At 42.8% G+C, this 20,061-nt stretch overlaps 1 protein-coding gene across 15 annotated transcripts in view; it reads right to left on the reverse strand.

Annotated features, from left to right (window-relative positions):
• The window catches only part of TBCE (tubulin folding cofactor E), an 83,322-nt gene that overhangs the window by 28,230 nt on the left and 35,031 nt on the right, over positions 1-20,061 (reverse strand). For 14 of the 15 annotated variants that reach the window (XR_003727395.2, XR_013413804.1, XR_013413806.1 and 11 more), the window contains 1 exon segment: positions 5,416-5,601. Coding sequence is in view for 6 of the 15 variants with exons in the window: in XM_015126572.3 (XP_014982058.2) it covers positions 5,416-5,601 (186 nt within the window). In the remaining 9 variants the exon portion in view is untranslated. 15 annotated transcript variants of the gene reach the window in all.

Consider the following 20,061-nt stretch of genomic DNA (forward strand, 5'->3'; position numbering starts at 1 on the left):
CCGGCTAATTTTTGCATTTTTAGTAGAGACAGGGTTTCACCATGTTGGCCAGACTGGTCTCGAACTCCTGACCTCAAGTGATCCACCCACCTCGGCCTCCCAAAGTGCTAGGATTACAGGTGTGAGCCACTGCACTCGGCCCTCCCCGGGGTAACCTTATACTTACACTACATTTGGTGTTTATTTAATCGTAAGCATTTCTTAATTTTTTTTTTTTTTTTTTTTTTGAGACGGAGTCTCGCTTTGTCACCCAGGCTAGAGTCCAGTGGCTGGATCTCAGCTCACTGCAAGCTCCGCCTCCCGGGTTCACGCCATTCTCCTGCCTCAGCCTCCCACGTAGCTGGGACTACAGGCGCCCGCCACCTCGCCCGGCTAGTTTTTTGTATGTTTTAGTAGAGACGGCGTTTCACCGTGTTAGCCAGGATGGTCTCGATCTCCTGACCTCGTGATCCGCCCGTCTCGGCCTCCCAAAGTGCTGGGATTACAGGCTTGAGCCACCGTGCCCGGCCATTTCTTAATATTTTTACCATATATTTCCATATCCCTAAACAAATACAGCATTTTTTAATATTCTGAAACTTGATATAAATGGTATTCTACTCCGCAGAGCCTTCTGCAGCTGACTTTTTCCTCAACAGTCTATTGTTCAGTGGTGAGATTTCACTACAGTGACACATGGAGCTCCAGGACATTCATCTTCACACCTGATAGTGTTTGTTATATGAACAGACCACAAGGAACATAGATATTCTTCTGCTGACATTTAGATTGTTCCCAACCATGCAGAAGTACACGCTATGGAGTGCTTCTTGCACTCACATGTAAAAGCCTCCCTAAAGGACTTCCTAGAAAGCGTGCCCAGCTCCAGCATGACCAGGTACTTCTGGCAGCCATCTGTTAAGTGGAGAGAATCTTGTGTTTTCTATTCATGAAAAGAATCCGCATATATAATGTCTAAGAACACAGAATCTGGAACCAGACCACCTGGGTTCAAATCCCGATTCCACCATCTCCTTTGGCTTTGGAGAAGTGAATTAGCACCTCTGTGCCTCAGACTTCACATCTCTAAAAGGCCACGGTATATGCACAAGTTCACAGCGGCATTATTCCTGGTAGTCAAGAGGTGGAAGAACCCAAGTATCCATCAGCAAATGAAGGGATAAACAAAATGTGGCATGCATATACAATGCAATACTGTGCAAACTTAAAAAACAAAAGAAGGAAATTCTGACATATGCCACAATGTGGATGAACCTTGAGTGCGTTATGCTAGGTGAAATAAGCCAGTCACAAACGAACAAATACGTGGCCGGGCGTGGTGGCTCACGCCTGTAATCCTAGCACTTTGGGAGGCCAAGGTGGATGGGTCACCTGGGGTCAGGGGTTTGAGACTAGCCTGGCCAACATGGAGAGACCCCGTCTCTACTAAAAAAAAAAAAAAATACCAAAAATTAGCCTGGCATAGTGGTGGGCACCTGTAATCCCGGCTACTCAGGAGGCTGAGACAGGAGAATCGCTTGAACCTGGGAGGGTGGAGGTTGCAGTGAGCCGAGATCACACCATTGCACTCCAGCCTGGGCAACAAGAGCGAAACTCTGTCTCAAAAAAAAAAAAAAAAAACCACACAAAAACAAAAAAAAAAAGGAAAGAAAATCTAGGGTACAAAAGGCAGCAGCAGAATTCAACGGTAGAGGGTCCCAAACTTTCTCAGACCACAGGGTCCTTAGGGTTTCAGTAATTTTTTTCATGGTACTTAGGCCAAAATAAATACCTCACAGTTCCAATTAAGTATGTAGTTAGGGCCAAACAACTTAATCATTACTTATGTCCTGTCAACTCAGTGTCTGCTGGGCACTGCCCAACTTCCCAAACCCTGCAATCAGACTGGACGCCACCAACTCCATTTCCAGTTCCACACTGATTTAAGAGATACTTGCTTTTTTATAAAACAAATATTTCTATTGATGCATGATAAATGTACATAAATACTTGTGTTTTATCGCAGCAATCGCCCAAAAGCCAGCTTTGTAGGCTTATGACATCATTGAAAAGAACGACAGGAATCTCAGAAACAGCCAACTACTTCAAACTGCAGTTTGCACTGTGTCCGACAGATGTCGCTCCTTCCCCCTAAAATTTAAAATAGCCTGCCTTGCCAGGACAACTTGGCACTAAGGGTGAGGACTCAGATCTCTTTTTTTTTTTTTTTTTTTTTTTTTTTTTTTTTGAGACGGAGTCTCGCTCTGTCGCCCAGGCTGGAGTGCAGTGGCGCGATCTCGGCTCACTGCAAGCTCCGCCTCCCGGGTTCACGCCATTCTCCTGCCTCAGCCTCCCGAGTAGCTGGGACTACAGGCGCCCACAACCGCGCCCGGCTAATTTTTTGTATTTTTAGTAGAGACGGGGTTTCACCGTGGTCTCGATCTCCTGACCTTGTGATCCGCCCGCCTCGGCCTCCCAAAGCGCTGGGATTACAGGCGTGAGCCACCGCGCCCGGCCTAGGACTCAGATCTCAATCCAAGCATCACTCCAGAGCCAAAACCATCTCCAAGAGAAACCATACATACAAACAAATTTTTTAAATTTGTTTTTGATTCCTTTATTGAGTCTTTTCTTAGTGGTACGATCTCAAAGCTGGTCAGCTGGATTTTATTGAGGAGATAAGACAGTGGCTTAAAGTAGAGGTTTCAACTCCTAAAAAAAACTCCTGGGGCCGGGCGCGGTGGCTCAAGCCTGTAATCCCAGCACTTTGGGAGGCCGAGGCGGGCGGATCACAAGGTCAGGAGATCGAGACCACAGTGAAACCCCGTCTCTACTAAAAATACAAAAAATTAGCCGGGCGCGGTGGCGGGCGCCTGTAGTCCCAGCTACTCAGGAGGCTGAGGCAGGAGAATGGCGGGAACCCGGGAGGCGGAGCTTGCAGTGAGCCGAGATCGCGCCACTGCACTCCAGCCTGGGCAACAGCGTGAGACTCCGTCTCAAAAAAAAAAAAAAAAAAAAAAAACTCCTAAAGCTACCATTAATTGCAGGATCTCATTTGTTATTCACAACAGCACTTATATCTTAGGTTTTATGTTGTAATTGAGGAAACTGAGGCTTAGAAACAGTAAGTAGCTATCTCTAACTTCTGTCAGAGCCAAAAGTGCCTTAGCTGGTGTCTGAACCCAGCCTAACTCCAACACTGGCTGCATTCCACCAAGCTGTCTCATAATTTCTGAACTCACTAATCTCTAGCCAACATACAAGATTGCTCCAGAATCTCTAAAATTTTACCTTTTCAATCAAGAAAGACACTAGCTAATGATTAAATTCAATGATACTCAAGTAGTAGGGTCATTTACAGAAAAATTCATGAGTTACATAGTTGTTCATAAACTAGGGGATGAAAATCCATTTGCAATTTGTTAATATTCTTAGAGCCCACAATATTCTCTGAAAGAGATTAACCAATAAAAAAAAATGCTTCTTTTGGGTAAGAGATATTTGAATATTTGGGTTTTTTGTTGGTTTGTCGTTTGAGACAAGGTCTCACTATGTCACCTAGGCTGGAGTGCAGTGGTGCAATCATGGCTCACTGCAGCCTTGACCTCCTGGGTTCAGGTGATCGTCCCACCTCAGCTTTCCAAATAGCTGGGACTACAGGCACGCACCACTACACCCAGCTAATTTATTTATTTATTTATTTATTTTTTGTAGATACAGGGTTTTGCCATGTTGCCCAAGCTATTTATATTTTAAATGGGAACAAGGCAAAGAACTCTAACCCCTATGAAGCATGTAGTTCTTTAAATCCAAGTAAATCAGTAGGGTAAACAGTAAAAACTGTTCATGATAGTTATGTCTTTTTTTTTTTTTTTTTTTGAGACAGAGTCTCATTCTGCCACCCAGGCTGGAATGCAGCTGCACGATCTCGGTTCACTGCAACGTCCACCTTCCAGGTTCAAGCGATTCTCCTGCCTCAGCCTCCCAAGTAGCTGGAATTACAGGCACATACCACCACATCTGGTTAATTGTTTGTATTTTTAGTAGAGACAGGGTTTCACCATGTTGGCCAGGCTAGTCTCAAATTCCTGGCCTTAAGAGGTAGATGTGAATCCGCCTGCCTCGGCCTCCAAAAGTACTAAGATTACAAGCATGAGCCACCGCACCCAGCCCATTTATGATACTTATATCCAAGTGGTGGCATTAGTCATACTTTTGTGTTCAATTTGTAATTGCTAAATTCTCAACAATCAAGGTATTTTGTTTTATAAAGAACAGTCCATTTGTTCCTTTTTCTAAAACTCTTGATTTATTCTGAGTTTTTTTTAATGGGGGCCATGTATGCTAAAGAGTAGATGTACCAAGAAATGTATTTATTTTCAATATTGTTCCCATGTGCACTTTTATTAATAACAATAATAACAAAAGATAGTAAAGAAATTTACTTTGGACAGAACTATAGCTTAATTCTTTTAGAGACTGAAAGGGAATATACTGCAGGCTTCCAAGTGGCCACAAATTGATTCTCACAGTGGCCACCAGGGGTCCTTACCCAGCTGCCTCGTCCAAGTCACTCACCACAGTAGTAAGCTGCAAGGCCTGGCCAGTTCTTGTGCAGCCATGACTGGTTTTGTGTAAATATTAACTTTCTCTCTCTTTGATTCAAGCAGTTCACTGGAATGACTAGTAAGCCTCCTTGTGCAAAGTCACAATATACAGTTTCAGAGAAAAGAGAATGTTCTCGTACAGCAGTTTTAAAGTGCATTATTTTAAGGCCGGGTGCAGTGACTCACGCCTGTAATCCCAGTGCTTTGGGAAGCCAAGGATTGCTTGAGCCCAAGAGTTGAAGACCAGCCTGGGCAACATAGCAAGATCCTGTCTGTATAAAAACAAAAATACAATACAATACAATAAAATGCATTATTTAGAGCCCATATCGCAAAATTGTGATTCAGCAGAGCTGGGATGGGACCAAAGATGCCGCATGTTTCACAGCTCCCCGGGGGATGAAGATGTGCAGCCAGAGGTGGGAACTACTCCCTACTATTAATAGATGGCACCAGCACCCTCTGTGGCATAGGGAACAATTCAGACTGCTGTTTCCATTCCCAACTTACCATCACCATGAAATAGAAAAGAACCCAAATGTCAGCCTTAGTTACTTAGTCAACACGAGATAATATGATGTGAATATTAATCATGGGCCAATAAATGTTTCAATTGCAAACTGGATAAATCTACCAATCCTGTGCTAACATAAGAATTTTAATTTCCCTAAATAATCCTTGGATTCCTCAAATTTTTATTCAGTTTCTGTGGAACCATAAACCAATTTAGAAGCAAATTCGTGAGCGTCCATGTAGAGTCATGGGTATTTAAATTCTGAACCTTAATAAAACCATAAAAGTCAGCTCTGCCATTAAAAACTCCACTTACCTTTGCTGTTTCATAAGAGAGTCAAAACCAACAGTCTCCACAGGTTTATTTCCAAGTGTAACAATTTGTTCTTTTCTATCTTCCTCTGGTCCATCTTCTAACACATAGCGGTTCTTAATTGCAGTAAGAAAGTCTGTTCCAAAATTTACCTTATTCGGACGAACAAAGGATCCTCCTGTTGGGTGCCTGGTAAGGAACAGCGAATGAAACACAAAATATTACCCACCAAGAAAGGCCACAAATGCAATGTTCTGAAGGTCTCCAAAAATTTATATATGCTAAAAAATCAAAATTAGCATAAAAGAGAATATCACATACTAAATAATATATAATCAGTATGATTGACCATAAAGGGTTATGATTTTATGCAAGCATGTTAAATCCCTCTAGATAAACTAACAAGTAATATGAAACTGATAATTCACAGTAGAAAAAACAGAACCATTCAATCCATGGGAGTGGCCAGGCATGGTGGCTCACGACTGTAATCCCAGCACTTTGGGAGCCCAAGGCGGGTGGATCACCTGAGGTCAGGAGTTCAAGACCAGCCTGGCCAACATGGCGAAACCCTCATCTCTACTAAAAATACAAAAATTAGCTCGGCATGGTGGTGCACACCTGTAGTCCCAGCTACTCGGGAGGCTAAGGCAGGAGAATTGTTTGAACCCGGGAAGTGGAGGTCGCAGTGAGCCAAGATCATGCCACTGCACTCCAGCCTGGGTGACAGAGCGAGACTCTATCTAAAAAAATTATAGGTGGATTATATACAAAATCTTTTATTTATTTATTTATTTTTTATTTATTTATTTTTTTTGGTAACAGAGCAAGACTTTGTCACTTAAAAAAAAGAAGAAGAAACAGGGAACTCTATAAATTGCTCAAAATTGTATTATAAACACTATTTCAGGCCAGGTACAGTGGCTCACAACTGTAATCCCAGCACTTTGGGAGGCCGAGGCAGGCGAATCACGAGGTCAGGAGATTGAGACCATCCTGGCTAACAAGGTGAAACCCCGTCTCTACTAAAAAATACAAAAAATTAGTCGGGCATGGTGGCGGGTGCCTGTAGTCCCAGCTGCTCAGGAGGCTGAGGCAGGAGAATGGTGTGAACCTGGGAGGCAGAGCTTGCAATGAGCCGAGATTGCACCACTGCACTCTAGCCTGGGCAACAGAGTGAGACTCCGTCTCAAAAAAAACCAAACAAATAAACAAAAAAAACCAAACACTATTTCAGCTTATAATCATTACTTTTTTTTTTTTTTTTGAGACAGAATCTCACTCTATTGCCCAGACTGGAATGCAAGGACGCAATCTTGACTCACTGCAACCTCTGCCTCCTGGGTTCAATCTACTCTCCCGCCTCAGCCTCCCAATTAGCTGGGACTACAGGCATGTGCCAATATGCCCAGCCTAATTTTTGTATTTTTAGTAGCGACAGGGTTTCACCATGTTGGCCAGGCTGGTCTTGAACTTCTGACCTTAAGTGATTCTCCAGCCTTGACCTCCCAAAGTGCTGGCATTACAGGTGTGAGCCACCAGGCCTGACCTAATTTTGTTTTTTATTTTTTTTTAAAGAAAGTGGGTCTCACTCTGTCACCTAGGCTAGAGTGCGGTGACGCAACCATAACTAACTGCAGCCTCCAATTTCCAGGGCTCAGGCAATACTCCCTCTTCAGCCTCCCATGTAGCTAGGACAATAGGCATAAGCAACCATGTCCAGCTAACATTTTTTGTATTTTCTTTAAGAGACAACATCTCACTATGTTGCTCAGGAGACAACCATTAACTCTTGAAGAAAGAAATCAGACGTTCTTAGAAGTCACCATAATTTTGGCCAGGCACGGTGTCTCATGCCTATAATCCCAGTAATTTGGGAGGCTGAAAAGGGCAGATCACCTGAGGTCGAGAGTTCAAGACCAGCCTGACCAACAAGGAGAAACTCTATCTCTACTAAAAATACAAAATTAGCCAAGCGTGGTGGCGCATGCCTGTAATCCCAGCTACTCGAGAGGCTGAGGCAGGACAATCGCTTGAACCCGGGAGGTGGAGGTTGCAATATGCCAAGATCACGCCATTGCACTCCAGCCTGGGCAACAAGAGCAAAACTCCATCTCAAAAAATAAAAATAAAAAAAGTCACCATAATTGAAAAGGATGAAAACTAGTATTTGTGATAAATTTTGTTAACATAGACATACATACAGTTTTTTCTAGGATGTGGGTTCACAGTGATGACCAGACTCTAAAAGGAACTTGTGATCCGAAAAACTTAAAACCAATCCCCACCTGGGAAGAAGTGGCCGGGAGGGAGTTAGAAACAGAGAGTGTGGGCCAGGTGCGGTGGCTCACCCCTATAATTCTAGCATTTTGGGAGGCTGAGGCGGGCAGATCACCTAAAGTCAGGAGTTTGAGACCACCCTGGTCAACATGGTGAAACCCTGTCTCTATTAAAAATACAAAAATTAGCCGGGCGTGGTTGCTGGTGACTGGAGTTTCGCTACTTGGAAGTATGAGGCAAGAGAATCACTTGAGCCGGGAGGTGAAGGTTGCAATGAGCCAAGATCACATCATTGCACTCTAGCCTGAGCAATAGATAGAAACTCGAGGAGGGGAGGGGAGGGGAAGGGAAACTCGGAGAGTGTGGTGTCCTGGAAGCCAATGAAGAAAGTCAACAACCATGTCCACTGCTAAAAACAGGTCAGGTAAGGTAACAGCTGAGGCCTGGCCACTGAATCCAGCAACATGAACATAACCTTTCCTACAAGCAGTCTGGGTGGGGCAATAGGGCAAAGCCCAGTGGGGGTGAGTTCCAAAGACTGGGAGGCAACTGAGCACAGCCTACCGTTGTCCTGAAGGGGCACAGGGGTCAAAGAAGGGAGACTGTTTAAGACAGGAGAAAATATCCACCTTGTATGTTGATGAAATTAATTCCGTGGAACAGGGGGAAGCTGATTATGCAGGAAATTAAAATCTCTTTTGTAGCAAAATTAAGTCCCATAGTTCTCTCATGGCTTATACACACACATCAGTGGTTTGTTTCTGTAAGTTAAACATATTTCTTAAGTTAAAAGCCTAGTTTACTGGCTGCTCTGCCTATGGAGTAGCCATTCTTTATTCCTTTACTTTCTTAATAAATTTGCTTTCACTTTATGGATTCCCCTCAAATTCTTTCCTTTGCAAGATTCTAGAACCCTCTCTTGGGGTCTGGATCAGGCCCCTTTCCGGTAACATCTCTCTGGCGAACCACAGAAAGGATAATACTGAGGAGACCCGCCCCCCAGCCCAAAGGAAATAAGACTGCAGCACTGACTGGGTGACCTTGGGACACAATTGGAGAAACTGGTTATTTTACCAAGGTTTTAACTGGAATGGCATGTGTTCCTTTAAGGAATCAAACTTGGCTTATAGAGTCAATAAAAGCCCCTTGGGAAAACTGGCCTCATTCCTTGTCTACACAGTTCCTGACCTGTGTCCCACAGGCCTATGGAACACAAAAGAATGATCCCACCTATTCCTGTGAACCAACCAGTGATCTCTGGCTGCTGCTCAGAAGAAACAAGAGAGATGGGTAATGTTATTCTAATTCTGGGCACATATTGGAATTGGCTAGTGACTACTTATTAGCTTGATTTCAACAACTGCGCAGTTCATGGAAAACCTTCTAATTTAGTTTACTTGGGATAATTTTACTTTTTTCATTTTGCTGTTGTGAAATATATTGCTGTGATTATACTCTTTGTGTAGGAATGCAGGATAAGCTTACTAAATGTTTTCTTAAACTGAACACTTAGTAATCTTCCAGATATCACCTTTTGTCGGAACTCAAGAGTTAAGAATGGCCTTTGCCATACCAACGCTTTTGAACTGAGCTCCTCTCTACCCTGAATGCAAGAGACCCAACAGTTAGGCAGGGACATCATCACCCCTGTTCAGCATAAAGAAGTTACAGAAGGTGAATCTTCATCCCTCTGCAACCCTTAGGATTAGGGTTTTCTTATAAAAGGAAGGGGGGAAATATGTCAGAGATGTCTGAACCAGAGCAACTCCATCTTGAATAGGTGCTGGTTAAAATAAGGCTGAGACCTACCAGGCTGCATTCCAGTTTGTTAGGCATTCTAAGTCTCAGGATGAGATAGGAGGTCGGTACAAGATACAGGTCATTAAAGACCTTGCTGATGAAACAGCATGCAGTAAAGAAGCCAGCTAAAACCCACCAAAACCAAGACGGAGATTACAGTGACCTCTGGTCATCCTCACTGCTACACTCCCACCAGCGCCATGACAGTTTACAAATGCCATGGCAACATCAAGAAGTTACCCTACTTGGTCTTAAAAGGTGAGGCATGAATAATCCATCCCTTGTTTAGCATATCATCAAGAAATAACCATAGAAATGGGCACCCAGTAGTCCTCAGGACTGTTCTGCCTATGGAGTAGCCATTCGTTATTCCTTTATTATTATTATTATTATTATTATTATTATTATTATTATTTTGGAGACGGAGTCTCACTCTGTTGCCCAGGCTGGAGTGCAGTGGTGTGATCTTGGCTCACTGCAACCTCAGCCTCCCGGGTTGAAGCATTTCTCCTGCCTCAGCCTCCTGAGTAGCTGGGATTACAGGCGTGCAACACCACGCCTGGCTAATTTTTGTATTTTTATAAATACAAAGAAAAGGTAGAGAAAAGGTCTCACCATGTTGGCCTGGCCGGTCTCGAACTCTTAACCTCAGGTTATCTACTTGCCTTGGCTTCCCAAAGTGCTGGAAGTACAAGTAAGCCACCGCGCCTGGCCCTTTTACTTTCTTAATAAACTTGCTTTCTCCTAAAAAAAATCCTAGTTAACATATATGTTCTTAAAACCAGGGGTGGGGATGGGGGAACAGGGATGGAGGCAATACAAACACAAACCAGGGTTCAACTCCTGGCTGATTACTTACTAGCTATGTGACCTCAGGCAGCTGAATTTACACCTCAACCTAAATTACCTCATCTATAAAGCCCTCTCAAAAGAGCTTATTTATAAAGATTAAATAAGCCATCTACTTTATTGCCTGGCACAAGCACTAACTGCCCTTTATGTATAGTTACTGCATCTGATATAATAGTACTGAAAATAAACTGGCCAGGTGTGGCAGCTCACTTCAGGAAGCCGAGGCTGGAGGATCCCTTGAGACCAGGAGTTTGAGACCAGCCTGGACAACAGAGCGAGACCCCTTCTCTACAAAAAAAATTTAAACATTAGCCAGGCATGGTGGTGTGCACCTATAGTCCCAGCTACTCAGGAGGCTGAGGCAAGAAGATCATTTGAGTCTAGGAGTTCACAGTTCCAGTGAGCTAGGATTGCACCACGCCACTCTGGTCTGGGGAACACAGTGAGACCCTGTCTCAAAAAAAAAAACAAAAAAAACTCACGCCTGTAATCCCAGCACTTTGGGAGGCCGAGGCAGGTGAATCACTTGAGGTCAGGAGTTCGAGACCGGCCTGGCCCTCATGTTGAAACCCCATCTCTACTAAAAACGCAAAAAATTAGCCCGGCATGCTAGCAGGTGCCTGTAATCCCAGTTACTCGGGACGCTGAGGCAGGAGAATCACTTGAACCCGGGAGGCGGAGGTTGTGGTGAGCTGAGATCACGCCACTGCACTCCAGCCTGGGCAACAAGAGTGAAACTACGTCTAAAAACAAACAAACAAACAAACAAACAAAACCCCACATATTTTGAAATACTGAGATAAGTCAAACGTCATACTCTCTAAACCTAGCCAATGGCTCTCAAACTTGTTCAGACAAGCTCCCGACCTATCCATACCATCATAATGACATAATTTCATCATATGAAGTATGTACAATTTACTAGCAGAAAATATCAATATATACAAGAAAAAGTCACATAAATCTCAGGTATAAAGTTGTTACCTGTTTCAGTTACCTATTGCTGCATAAAAACTCCCCAAAGCACAGTGGCTTAAAACGTTAAGGTGATACTCGGTACAGTTCTCTGGGTCAGCTTTGCTGAGCTTTGTTGTTCTGATTCATGTGTTGTCAGCTGTGGTCACCCACGTGACTGCATTCAGTTGGGAGCTGGCTGAGGCTGAACCATCCAAGATGGCTCAACTCAGATTTCGGCACCTGAGTGGAGGTAGCTGGAATGGCGACAGTCTGGCTGGACCCCTGTTCCCAACAGGGTTAGACTTAGCTCAGATGATGACTGGCTTCCAAGAGAGTGAAAACAGAAACTGCAAGGCCTCTTAAAGGCTAATCCCAGAACTACTGATACAACATCATTGCACTTACTTACCAGAGCATGTCATGGGCTAGCCTAGACTCAGAGAAAGAGGAATTACACTCTGCCTCTTCATGGGAGAAGCAGCATGCATGAATAAGGATGGGAAGCATTACCGGCAGCCATCTTTGGTGACAATATACCACACCTACCCCTCCCCACCAAAAAACGGATGCCACGTTGGGCAAGCTTAGATGTGTCCATCTAGCCACCCAGGCCCAGCAGTTTCACCTCCATGAACAGGACAAGGCTAAGTTCAGGGGAAGGCAAGGGACATCCTCTGCCATATGCTAACATGGGCTCAAAGGACAGTGTGGCCTGGCCTAGGTGAGGTAAAGAGCAAGATCTTAGCATCCCCCACCATAGAATTTGCCATCTGGATAAACAAGGCCACATCTGCACAGCAGAGACAACCACACCTGAACTCCTTCAAGTCACAGAAAAGTGGGGAGAAACAAAACAAATGATTATTTTAAAATCTGTGAGCAAAATCTTCCAAGATGTACGGTATGCAGCAATAGCTAACTGAGACAGATGAGGAAGGTGGATTGCTATTTTCACTAACTTCTTATCAAAATTCAACATTATTTTTACTCATAAATTCAGGCAACAAACTAGAGTAAGATTTATAGCATTTTGTCACCAATGGAAATCAAAGATATTTTCCTATTTACACTTGTGGCAGATATTTTTTTAAAAGATCACTTATTCTCATGATTGCTTCAAAATTCAGTAGTTATTAGACCCACTGGTAGATCTTATCATTTAATATTATTTAATAAAGATTAATAATAAGGGCCGGGCGCGGTGGCTCAAGCCTGTAATCCCAGCACTTTGGGAGGCCGAGACGGGCGGATCACGAGGTCAGGAGATCGAGACCATCCTGGCTAACATGGTGAAACCCCGTCTCTACTAAAAATACAAAAAAACTAGCCGGGCGAGGTGGCGGGCGCCTGTAGTCCCAGCTACTCGGGAGGCTGAGGCAGGAGAATGGCTAAACCCGGGAGGCGGAGCTTGCAGTGAGCTGAGATCCGGCCACTGCACTCCAGCCTGGGCAACAGAGCGAGACTCCGTCTCAAAAAAAAAAAAAAAAAAAAAAAAAAAAAAAGATTAATAATAAAAAATACTTAATATATTACTATAGCAATTTTCCCATGCATATTCTATGTATACATCAATTTTTAAAAAAATTTTGATTACTATATTTCAACATAACTGATTTTCTTTGTAATATATTTATTTCCTGCTTTTAAAAGTATTATTTTATGCCTGCCAAAAGGATCCACAGCACAAAAAAAGTCCCTGATCTTGAGTATATTCTTTTTTTTTTTTTTTTTTTTTTTGAGACGGAGTCTCGCTTTGTCGCCCAGGCTGGAGTGCAGTGGCCGGATCTCAGCTCACTGCAAGCTCCGCCTCCCGGGTTTACGCCATTCTCCTGCCTCAGCCTCCCGAGTAGCTGGGACTACAGGCGCCCGCCACCTCGCCCGGCTAGTTTTTTGTATTTTTAGTAGAGACGGGGTTTCACCATATTAGCCAGGATGGTCTCGATCTCCTGACCTCGTGATCCGCCCGTCTCGGCCTCCCAAAGTGCTGGGATTACAGGCTTGAGCCACCGCGCCCGGCCCGATCTTGAGTATATTCTGAAAAGATGTGGAATCTGAGCTGGGTCTTTAAGGATGAGTAGGAGTTTGATGAAAAAAACAAAAAAAGGAGCTGTGCTTTTGTCCTGCCAGAGGCATCAAACAGGATCCTACATAGAAAACAAAAAATAGCAGAGCAAAAGCAGTGCCACTGAAAATTAAACATTTATGAAAGCTGTAACATTTTCAATAAGGTTTTATGGTTTAAACAGAGGCGCTTTCTGAAGGAAATTACAAAGATCACTTCTAGGTAATCTCCTTTTTTTATTTACATTTTTGGTAGAGATGGGGTCTCACTATGTTGACCAGGCTGGTCTCAAACTCCTGGCCCAAGTGATCCTTCCCCGTAGGCCTCCCATAGTACTGGGATTATAGGCTTAAGCCACTGTGCCCGGCCTCCTTTAATTTTCTAGTATGGCAACATACAAATAGATCTTGTGTTTACTAACTATTAATTATTAATGTTAAACACTTTATGTGAAAGAAGGTGAAATAAATCCTCAGGCACGTTACTAGGTGTTAGAAAAATAGCTCCAGACAATTTGGATTTGTTTGCTTATATACCTTAATTTATGAAAATGTGTACGAATAAGTTTTGTATCTAATAAACTGTTTCTAGAGTCTCATTAATAAAATAGATTTTGTTTTATGAAATAGTGAGATCTGAAATTTTAGAAATTGAATTTCATACTGAAATAAAATGTATGAAATAGTATTGGTTTTCCTTAGAGGAGTAACATAGGGGTGGTGGAACTAGAAATAGAAAAATGTATTTTAAAACATTATTTGATTTCAGTGACAAAGTGTAAGAGCTCAACTAATATATTTATAATAATGATAAATGAGAAAATAATGCAAAACAAAAATACCATGGTTTGCATTTCTGTCCTAAATTTACACTTTTTATTTATTTATTTATTTTTTTATTTTTATTTGAGATGGAGTCTCTCTCTGTCACCCAGGCTGGAGTGCAGTGGCATGATCTCAGCTCACTGCAACCTCTGTCTCCTGGGTTCAAGCGATTCTCGTGCCTCAGCCTCCCAAGTAGCTGGAATTACAGGTGCCCGCCACCACACCTGGCTAATTTTTGCATTTTTAGTAGAGACGGGGTTTCGTCATGTTGGACAGGCTGGTCTCGAACTCCTGACCTCAAGTGCTCCACCCACTTCAGCTTCCCAAAGTGCTGGGATTACAGGCTTGAGCCACGGTGCCAGGCCCTAAATCTACACTTTTTGAAACAGTAGTAATAAACAAGTTTTAAAACCATGGTAAAAAACAAGAAGTCATGAAGAGCTCTTTATTACTGTTGAGTTGAGTTGCAGGCAGATGATAGGAGAGTTAGGAATGGTGTTAGGTAGTTGCAAAACGGATGCTATGCCCTTTACAGATCAAAGACTAACACTAAAGATCAATATTTTCTGGGACATTTCCAGCAGGTTTCTCAGAAAACAAAACAGCCTCAACAAATAATGAAAAATCCTAGCTGAATGGGTGCCCATCAATAACAACAAATCTCCAAGAGGTAAACTATAATAATTTACATGGACTCCACTGAGATTCTAGATTAACATATTAAGAAACTGTATCCAAACACTGAAATTCTAAACCATGTCTAAAGAGAAAAATGTTGGTGAGGAGAAGAACACAGGGAGGGGTGTCCAAAAACGTTTCTCTTGGAAGCATTTGGCCTGTTCAGGTTCCTTCCTCATTCTGCCCACCAATTACACACGCTGCTGGCAAAATCATCATCCTGACCCATGGCCCTTGTGGAAACAGGATGTGCTCGTAAAACCCAGTTATCAAGATTCACTCTGTCCTATGTCCCCATCAGGATTACCAGATAAAATCGAAGATGCTCAGTTAAGCTTGTATATCAGATAAACAGCAAATCATTTTTAAGTATGCCCCCATGCATGTCTCACACCAAAAAAAAAAAAAAAAGAAGAAAGAAAAAAAAAATAACTGCTGTTTATCTGAAATCCAAAGTTCACTATGCATTTGGTATTTTTGTTTGCTGAATCTGGCAATACTACACAAAGGTAAAGGGTCCCCAACAGACTCCCAGACTTCCATAGTAAGCTTCTTTCTTGTTGGAGCTTTGGATACAAGCTACTGGAAAAGGCCAGGTTTCTGGGGAGTTCCTAATAAATGTTGTTGACCTTGATACCCTGTTTCAGGAATGTTTAGTGTTCAGCAAGGTTGCATAACTAGCTGTTCATCATGAGAGGAGAACTCAGCTTTCCTGCAGTGCTTAGTGCTGTAACATCTAAAGAGGTGACCCAGTGAGTTTGTTTTCCCGTGAATAAAACAGTGCAGTAGATAAGCACCTTGCTGTAGACTGCTCTTTTTGTTTGCTTCTCTCATCAGCTGAATTTAATATTCACCTCGACTGCTTTTGCGTTGACACAATTATGATTTTGCTCTGATTCAAGAAAGTCTTCCAAAAATGAAGCAGAGAGACCACCTTTTTGAACAGAGATACGCTCTGCCCACATACTATCATTACATTTCCTGATTTAAAAAAAAAAAAAAACTTCTAACACATTACACCATACCAAGGGAGTATTTTATACCAATCCATTATTGCTCAGCCAAGATCCTCAAAATGCTTTACAACAGGCTTATGACACACAAAAGATGAATAAATCAAGGGCTTTCTTTTTTTAGTTTAATTTTTCATTTTTGTGGGTATACACAATATTTTGATACAGGCACACCATGTGTAACAATCACATCAGGGTGAATGGGGTATTCGTCACCTCAAATATTTATCCTTTCTTTCCAACACTTATCCTTTATTTCTAGGGCTTTATTTCTTAAATTGTCAACCATCCGTTTCCTAAGATGTCCATTATCACAGACATATCCTCTCTGATGCTAAGTATTAAAGCTAGATTCTGCTCCCTAGTGCTGAAGAAAAGTCACATTTTAAGATTTATTTCTCACCAGAAAAGAGAACTCCTATCATTGCTTGGAAACAGAAGCACTGAAATAAAAGGTGAGTGGGCAGAATACCGACACACAAAGTTCTGTTCAAAGCATTCTCTTCAGTTTAGGTTGAAAGGAAAAAAACTGAAAATCACTCTGCTGTCTAGGGACAAGGTGACAAGGTCAAGAGGTTTCAAGGTTACTTATCATATTTCGACCCCTCAACTCCCCCAAAAGACAAGAAGTAGAGAGCAGAAGTACCTAGGAAGGACACAGGTGACTGGTGCATGGCCATAAATCTTGGATAAATCTTGTGAAAGTTGATTACAGAAACTGGGTCATTCTTGTCATACGCAACTAAATCAGAGTCAAGGGGCCAGGGGGAAAAAGTACTCGGGGCACACAGCACCTGCTCCAAGAATTCAGTTTATTACAAGCCCAGTTGCTGAAACTGCCTGTTGTAACCTGAAGCCAGTTTTATTTAATAGTTACTAAAACAATCTGCTCTGACTCTAAGACTAATCTTACCCACCACTGTCACTCACCGATCAGAGCTTGCTAGCCAGCTCTCCAAAACTTTACTAGTGCCAGTGAACTTTCTTTCAGAATAATATGTAACATTTCTCCTTTTTATAAAAGGTACTAGGCAGGGCACGGTGGGTCACACCTGTAATCCCAGCACTTTAGGAGGTCGAGGCAGGAGGATCACTTGAGCCCAGGAGTTCGAGACCAGCCTGGGCAAAATAGGGAGTCTCCATCTCTACAAAAAAATCAAAATATGGGCCGGGCGCGGTGGCTCAAGCCTGTAATCCCAGCACTTTGGGAGGCCGAAGCGGGTGGATCACGAGGTCAGGAGATCGAGACTATCCTGGCTAACACGGTGAAACCCCGTCTCTACTAAAAATACAAAAAAATTAGCCAGGCGTGGTAGCGGGCGCCTGTAGTCCCAGCTACTTGGGAGGCTGAGTCGGGAGAATGGCGTGAACCCAGGGGGCGGAGCTTGCAGTGAGCCGAGATCGCGCCACTGCACTCCAGCCTGGGAGACACAGCGAGACTCCGTCTCAAAAAAAAAAAAAAAAAAAAAAAAAAAAAAATCAAAAAATGAAGTGGGAGAACTGCTTGGGCGTAGGAGGTTGAGGCTGCAATAAGCCATGATTGTGCCACTGTACTACTACCTGGGTGACAGAGCAAGACCTTGTGTCAAAAGAAAAAAAAAGGGCCAGGTGCAGTGGCTCACGCCTGTAATCCCAGCACTTTGGGAGGCCGAGGCGGGCAGATCACCTGAGGTCGGGAGTTTGAGACCAGCCTGACCAACATGGAGAAATCCTGTCTAAAAATACAAAATTAGCTGGGCGTGGGGGCGCATGCCTATAATCCCAGCTACTCCAAAGGCTGAGGCAGGAGAATCGCTTGAACCTGGGAGGGGGAGGTTGCAGTGAGCCGAGATCACGCCATTGCACTCCAGCCTGGGCAACAAGAATGAAACTCCATCTCAAAAAAAAAAAAAAAAAAAAAAAACGAAGGCCAGGAGCGATGGCTCACACCTGTAATCCCAACACTTTGGGAGGCTGAGGTGGGTGGATCACAAGGTCAGGAGTTCGAGACCAGTCTGGGCAATATGGTGAAACCCCATCTCTACTAAAAATACAAAAATTAGCCGGGCGTGGTGTAGTCCCAGCTACTCAGGAGGCTGAGGCAGGAGAATCGCTTGAACCCGGGAGGCAGAGGTTGCAGTGAGCCGAGATCGTGCAACTGCACTCCAGCCTGGGCGACTGAGCGAGACTCCTTCTTAAAAAAAAGAAAAAAGTCCACTGTTCTCTTTGTTCTTTGGATATACCAAAGACTAGTCTATGTGTATGCCCTGAACTGCAATTCTTTCTTCCCAAATAAAATGTTACATTTAGACATTCATCTACACATTTTATTTTTATTTTGACACTGTAAACCACTATTAATTGCTAACATTACAGATATTAATTATGAGTAATAATAGCTGAGGAGATTACTATATTTACCTTAGGTTACAAAAGAGATCAGAGAAACTAAAAACCAACATGAAATCATCAAACTCTAAAGGACCAGTTAAATTCCAGTAGTCTAGACCAGTGGTTCTCCACCACTTCAGATGCAATGATCTCTTTTGTACTGCCCCAAAAATATCCTGAAACGGAATTCACAGCCAACATCACCTACCCATATAATTTTTTAATGTCAACAAAGTGCCTATTTAAATTTTTAAAAGTTATTTATAATACGATAATATGTATTTCAATTACGTGAATGTTTTGGCATGACAACACTAGAAGACATAATGAAGTAAGCAGTTATTCCAAGGCTAAGAATCAGAATACAGTCCTGCACCACATAATGATGTGTAGGTCAACAGCAGACTGCATATACTACAGAGGTCCCATAATCACACTGGAGCTGAAAAATTCCTATCTCCTAGTGAAGCTGTAGCTGTCTTAATGCTGTAGTACAACATATTACTCTTGTTTGTGGTGATGCTAATGTAAACAAGCCTACTGTGCTGCCAGTCATATAAAAGTATAGCACATACTATTATGGACAGTATATAATATTTGATAATTATAATAAATGGCTATGTTACTAGTTTAAGTGTTCAATATACTATACTTTTTATCATTATTTTAGAGTGTACTCTTCTTATTTTTTCTTTTTTTTTTTTTTTTGAGACAGTTTCACTCTGCCGACCAAGGTGGAGTGCAATGGTGCGATCTCAGCTCACTGCAACCTCCACCTCCCAGGTTCAAGTGATTCTCATGCCTCAATCTTCCCAGTAGCTGGGATTATAGGTGCGTGCCACCATGCCCAGCTAATTTTTTCTGTTTTTAGTAGAGACGGGTTTCACCATGTTGGCCAGGCTGGTCTCAAACTCTTGACCTCAGGTGATCCTCCTGCCTCAGCCTCCCAAAGTGCTGGGATTACAGGCATGAGTCACTGCACCCAGTAAACTCCTACTTATTTGGAAAAAAAAAAGTAAATTGTAAATTACTACCCTCAGGCAGGTCCTTCAGGAGGTATTCTGGAAGAAGGTTCAGATCCAGTGCAGTGGCTCATGCCTATAATCCCAGCACTTTGGGAAGCTGAGGTGGGCGGATCACCTGAGATCAGGAGTTCGAGATCAGAATGGTCAACATGGCGAAACCTCGCCTCTACTAAAAATACAAAAATTAGCCGGGCGTGGTGACATGCACCTGTAGTCCCAGCTACTCGGGAGACTGAGGCTGAAGAATCGCTTGAACCTGGGAGGCAGAGGTTGCAGTGAGCCGAGATCGTGCCACTGCACCCCAGCCCGGGTGACAGAGTGAGACTCCGTCTCAAAAAAAACAAAATTAAATTAAATTTTAAAAAAGTGCCAGGCATGGTGGCTCACGCCTATAAGGCTCACTCGGGAGGCTGAGGCAAGAGAATCGTTGGAACTCGGGCAGTGCAGTGAGCCGAGATCATGCCACTGCACTCCAGCCTGGATGACAGAGCAAGAATCCATCCCCACCTCAAAAAAAAATAAAAAATTTGAAGTTTATAAAATAAAAAAGTTACAGGAAGCTAAGGTTAATTTATTATTAAAGAAAGAAAAGACTTCTAAGTTTAGTTTAGCTTAAAGCTACAGTGTTTCTAAAGTCTACAAGTAGGGTACAAGAATGTCCCAGCCTTCACATTCACTCACCACTCACCCAGAGCAACTTCCGGTCCTACAAGGTCCATTCACGCTAAGTGCCTTGTGTAGGCGTACCATTTTCTATCTTTTTTTTTTTTCTTTAGTTTTTTATGATG

The sequence above is a fragment of the Macaca mulatta genome, chromosome 1 (genome assembly GCF_049350105.2).
Source record: "Macaca mulatta isolate MMU2019108-1 chromosome 1, T2T-MMU8v2.0, whole genome shotgun sequence".
Taxonomy (NCBI): Eukaryota; Metazoa; Chordata; class Mammalia; order Primates; family Cercopithecidae; genus Macaca; species Macaca mulatta.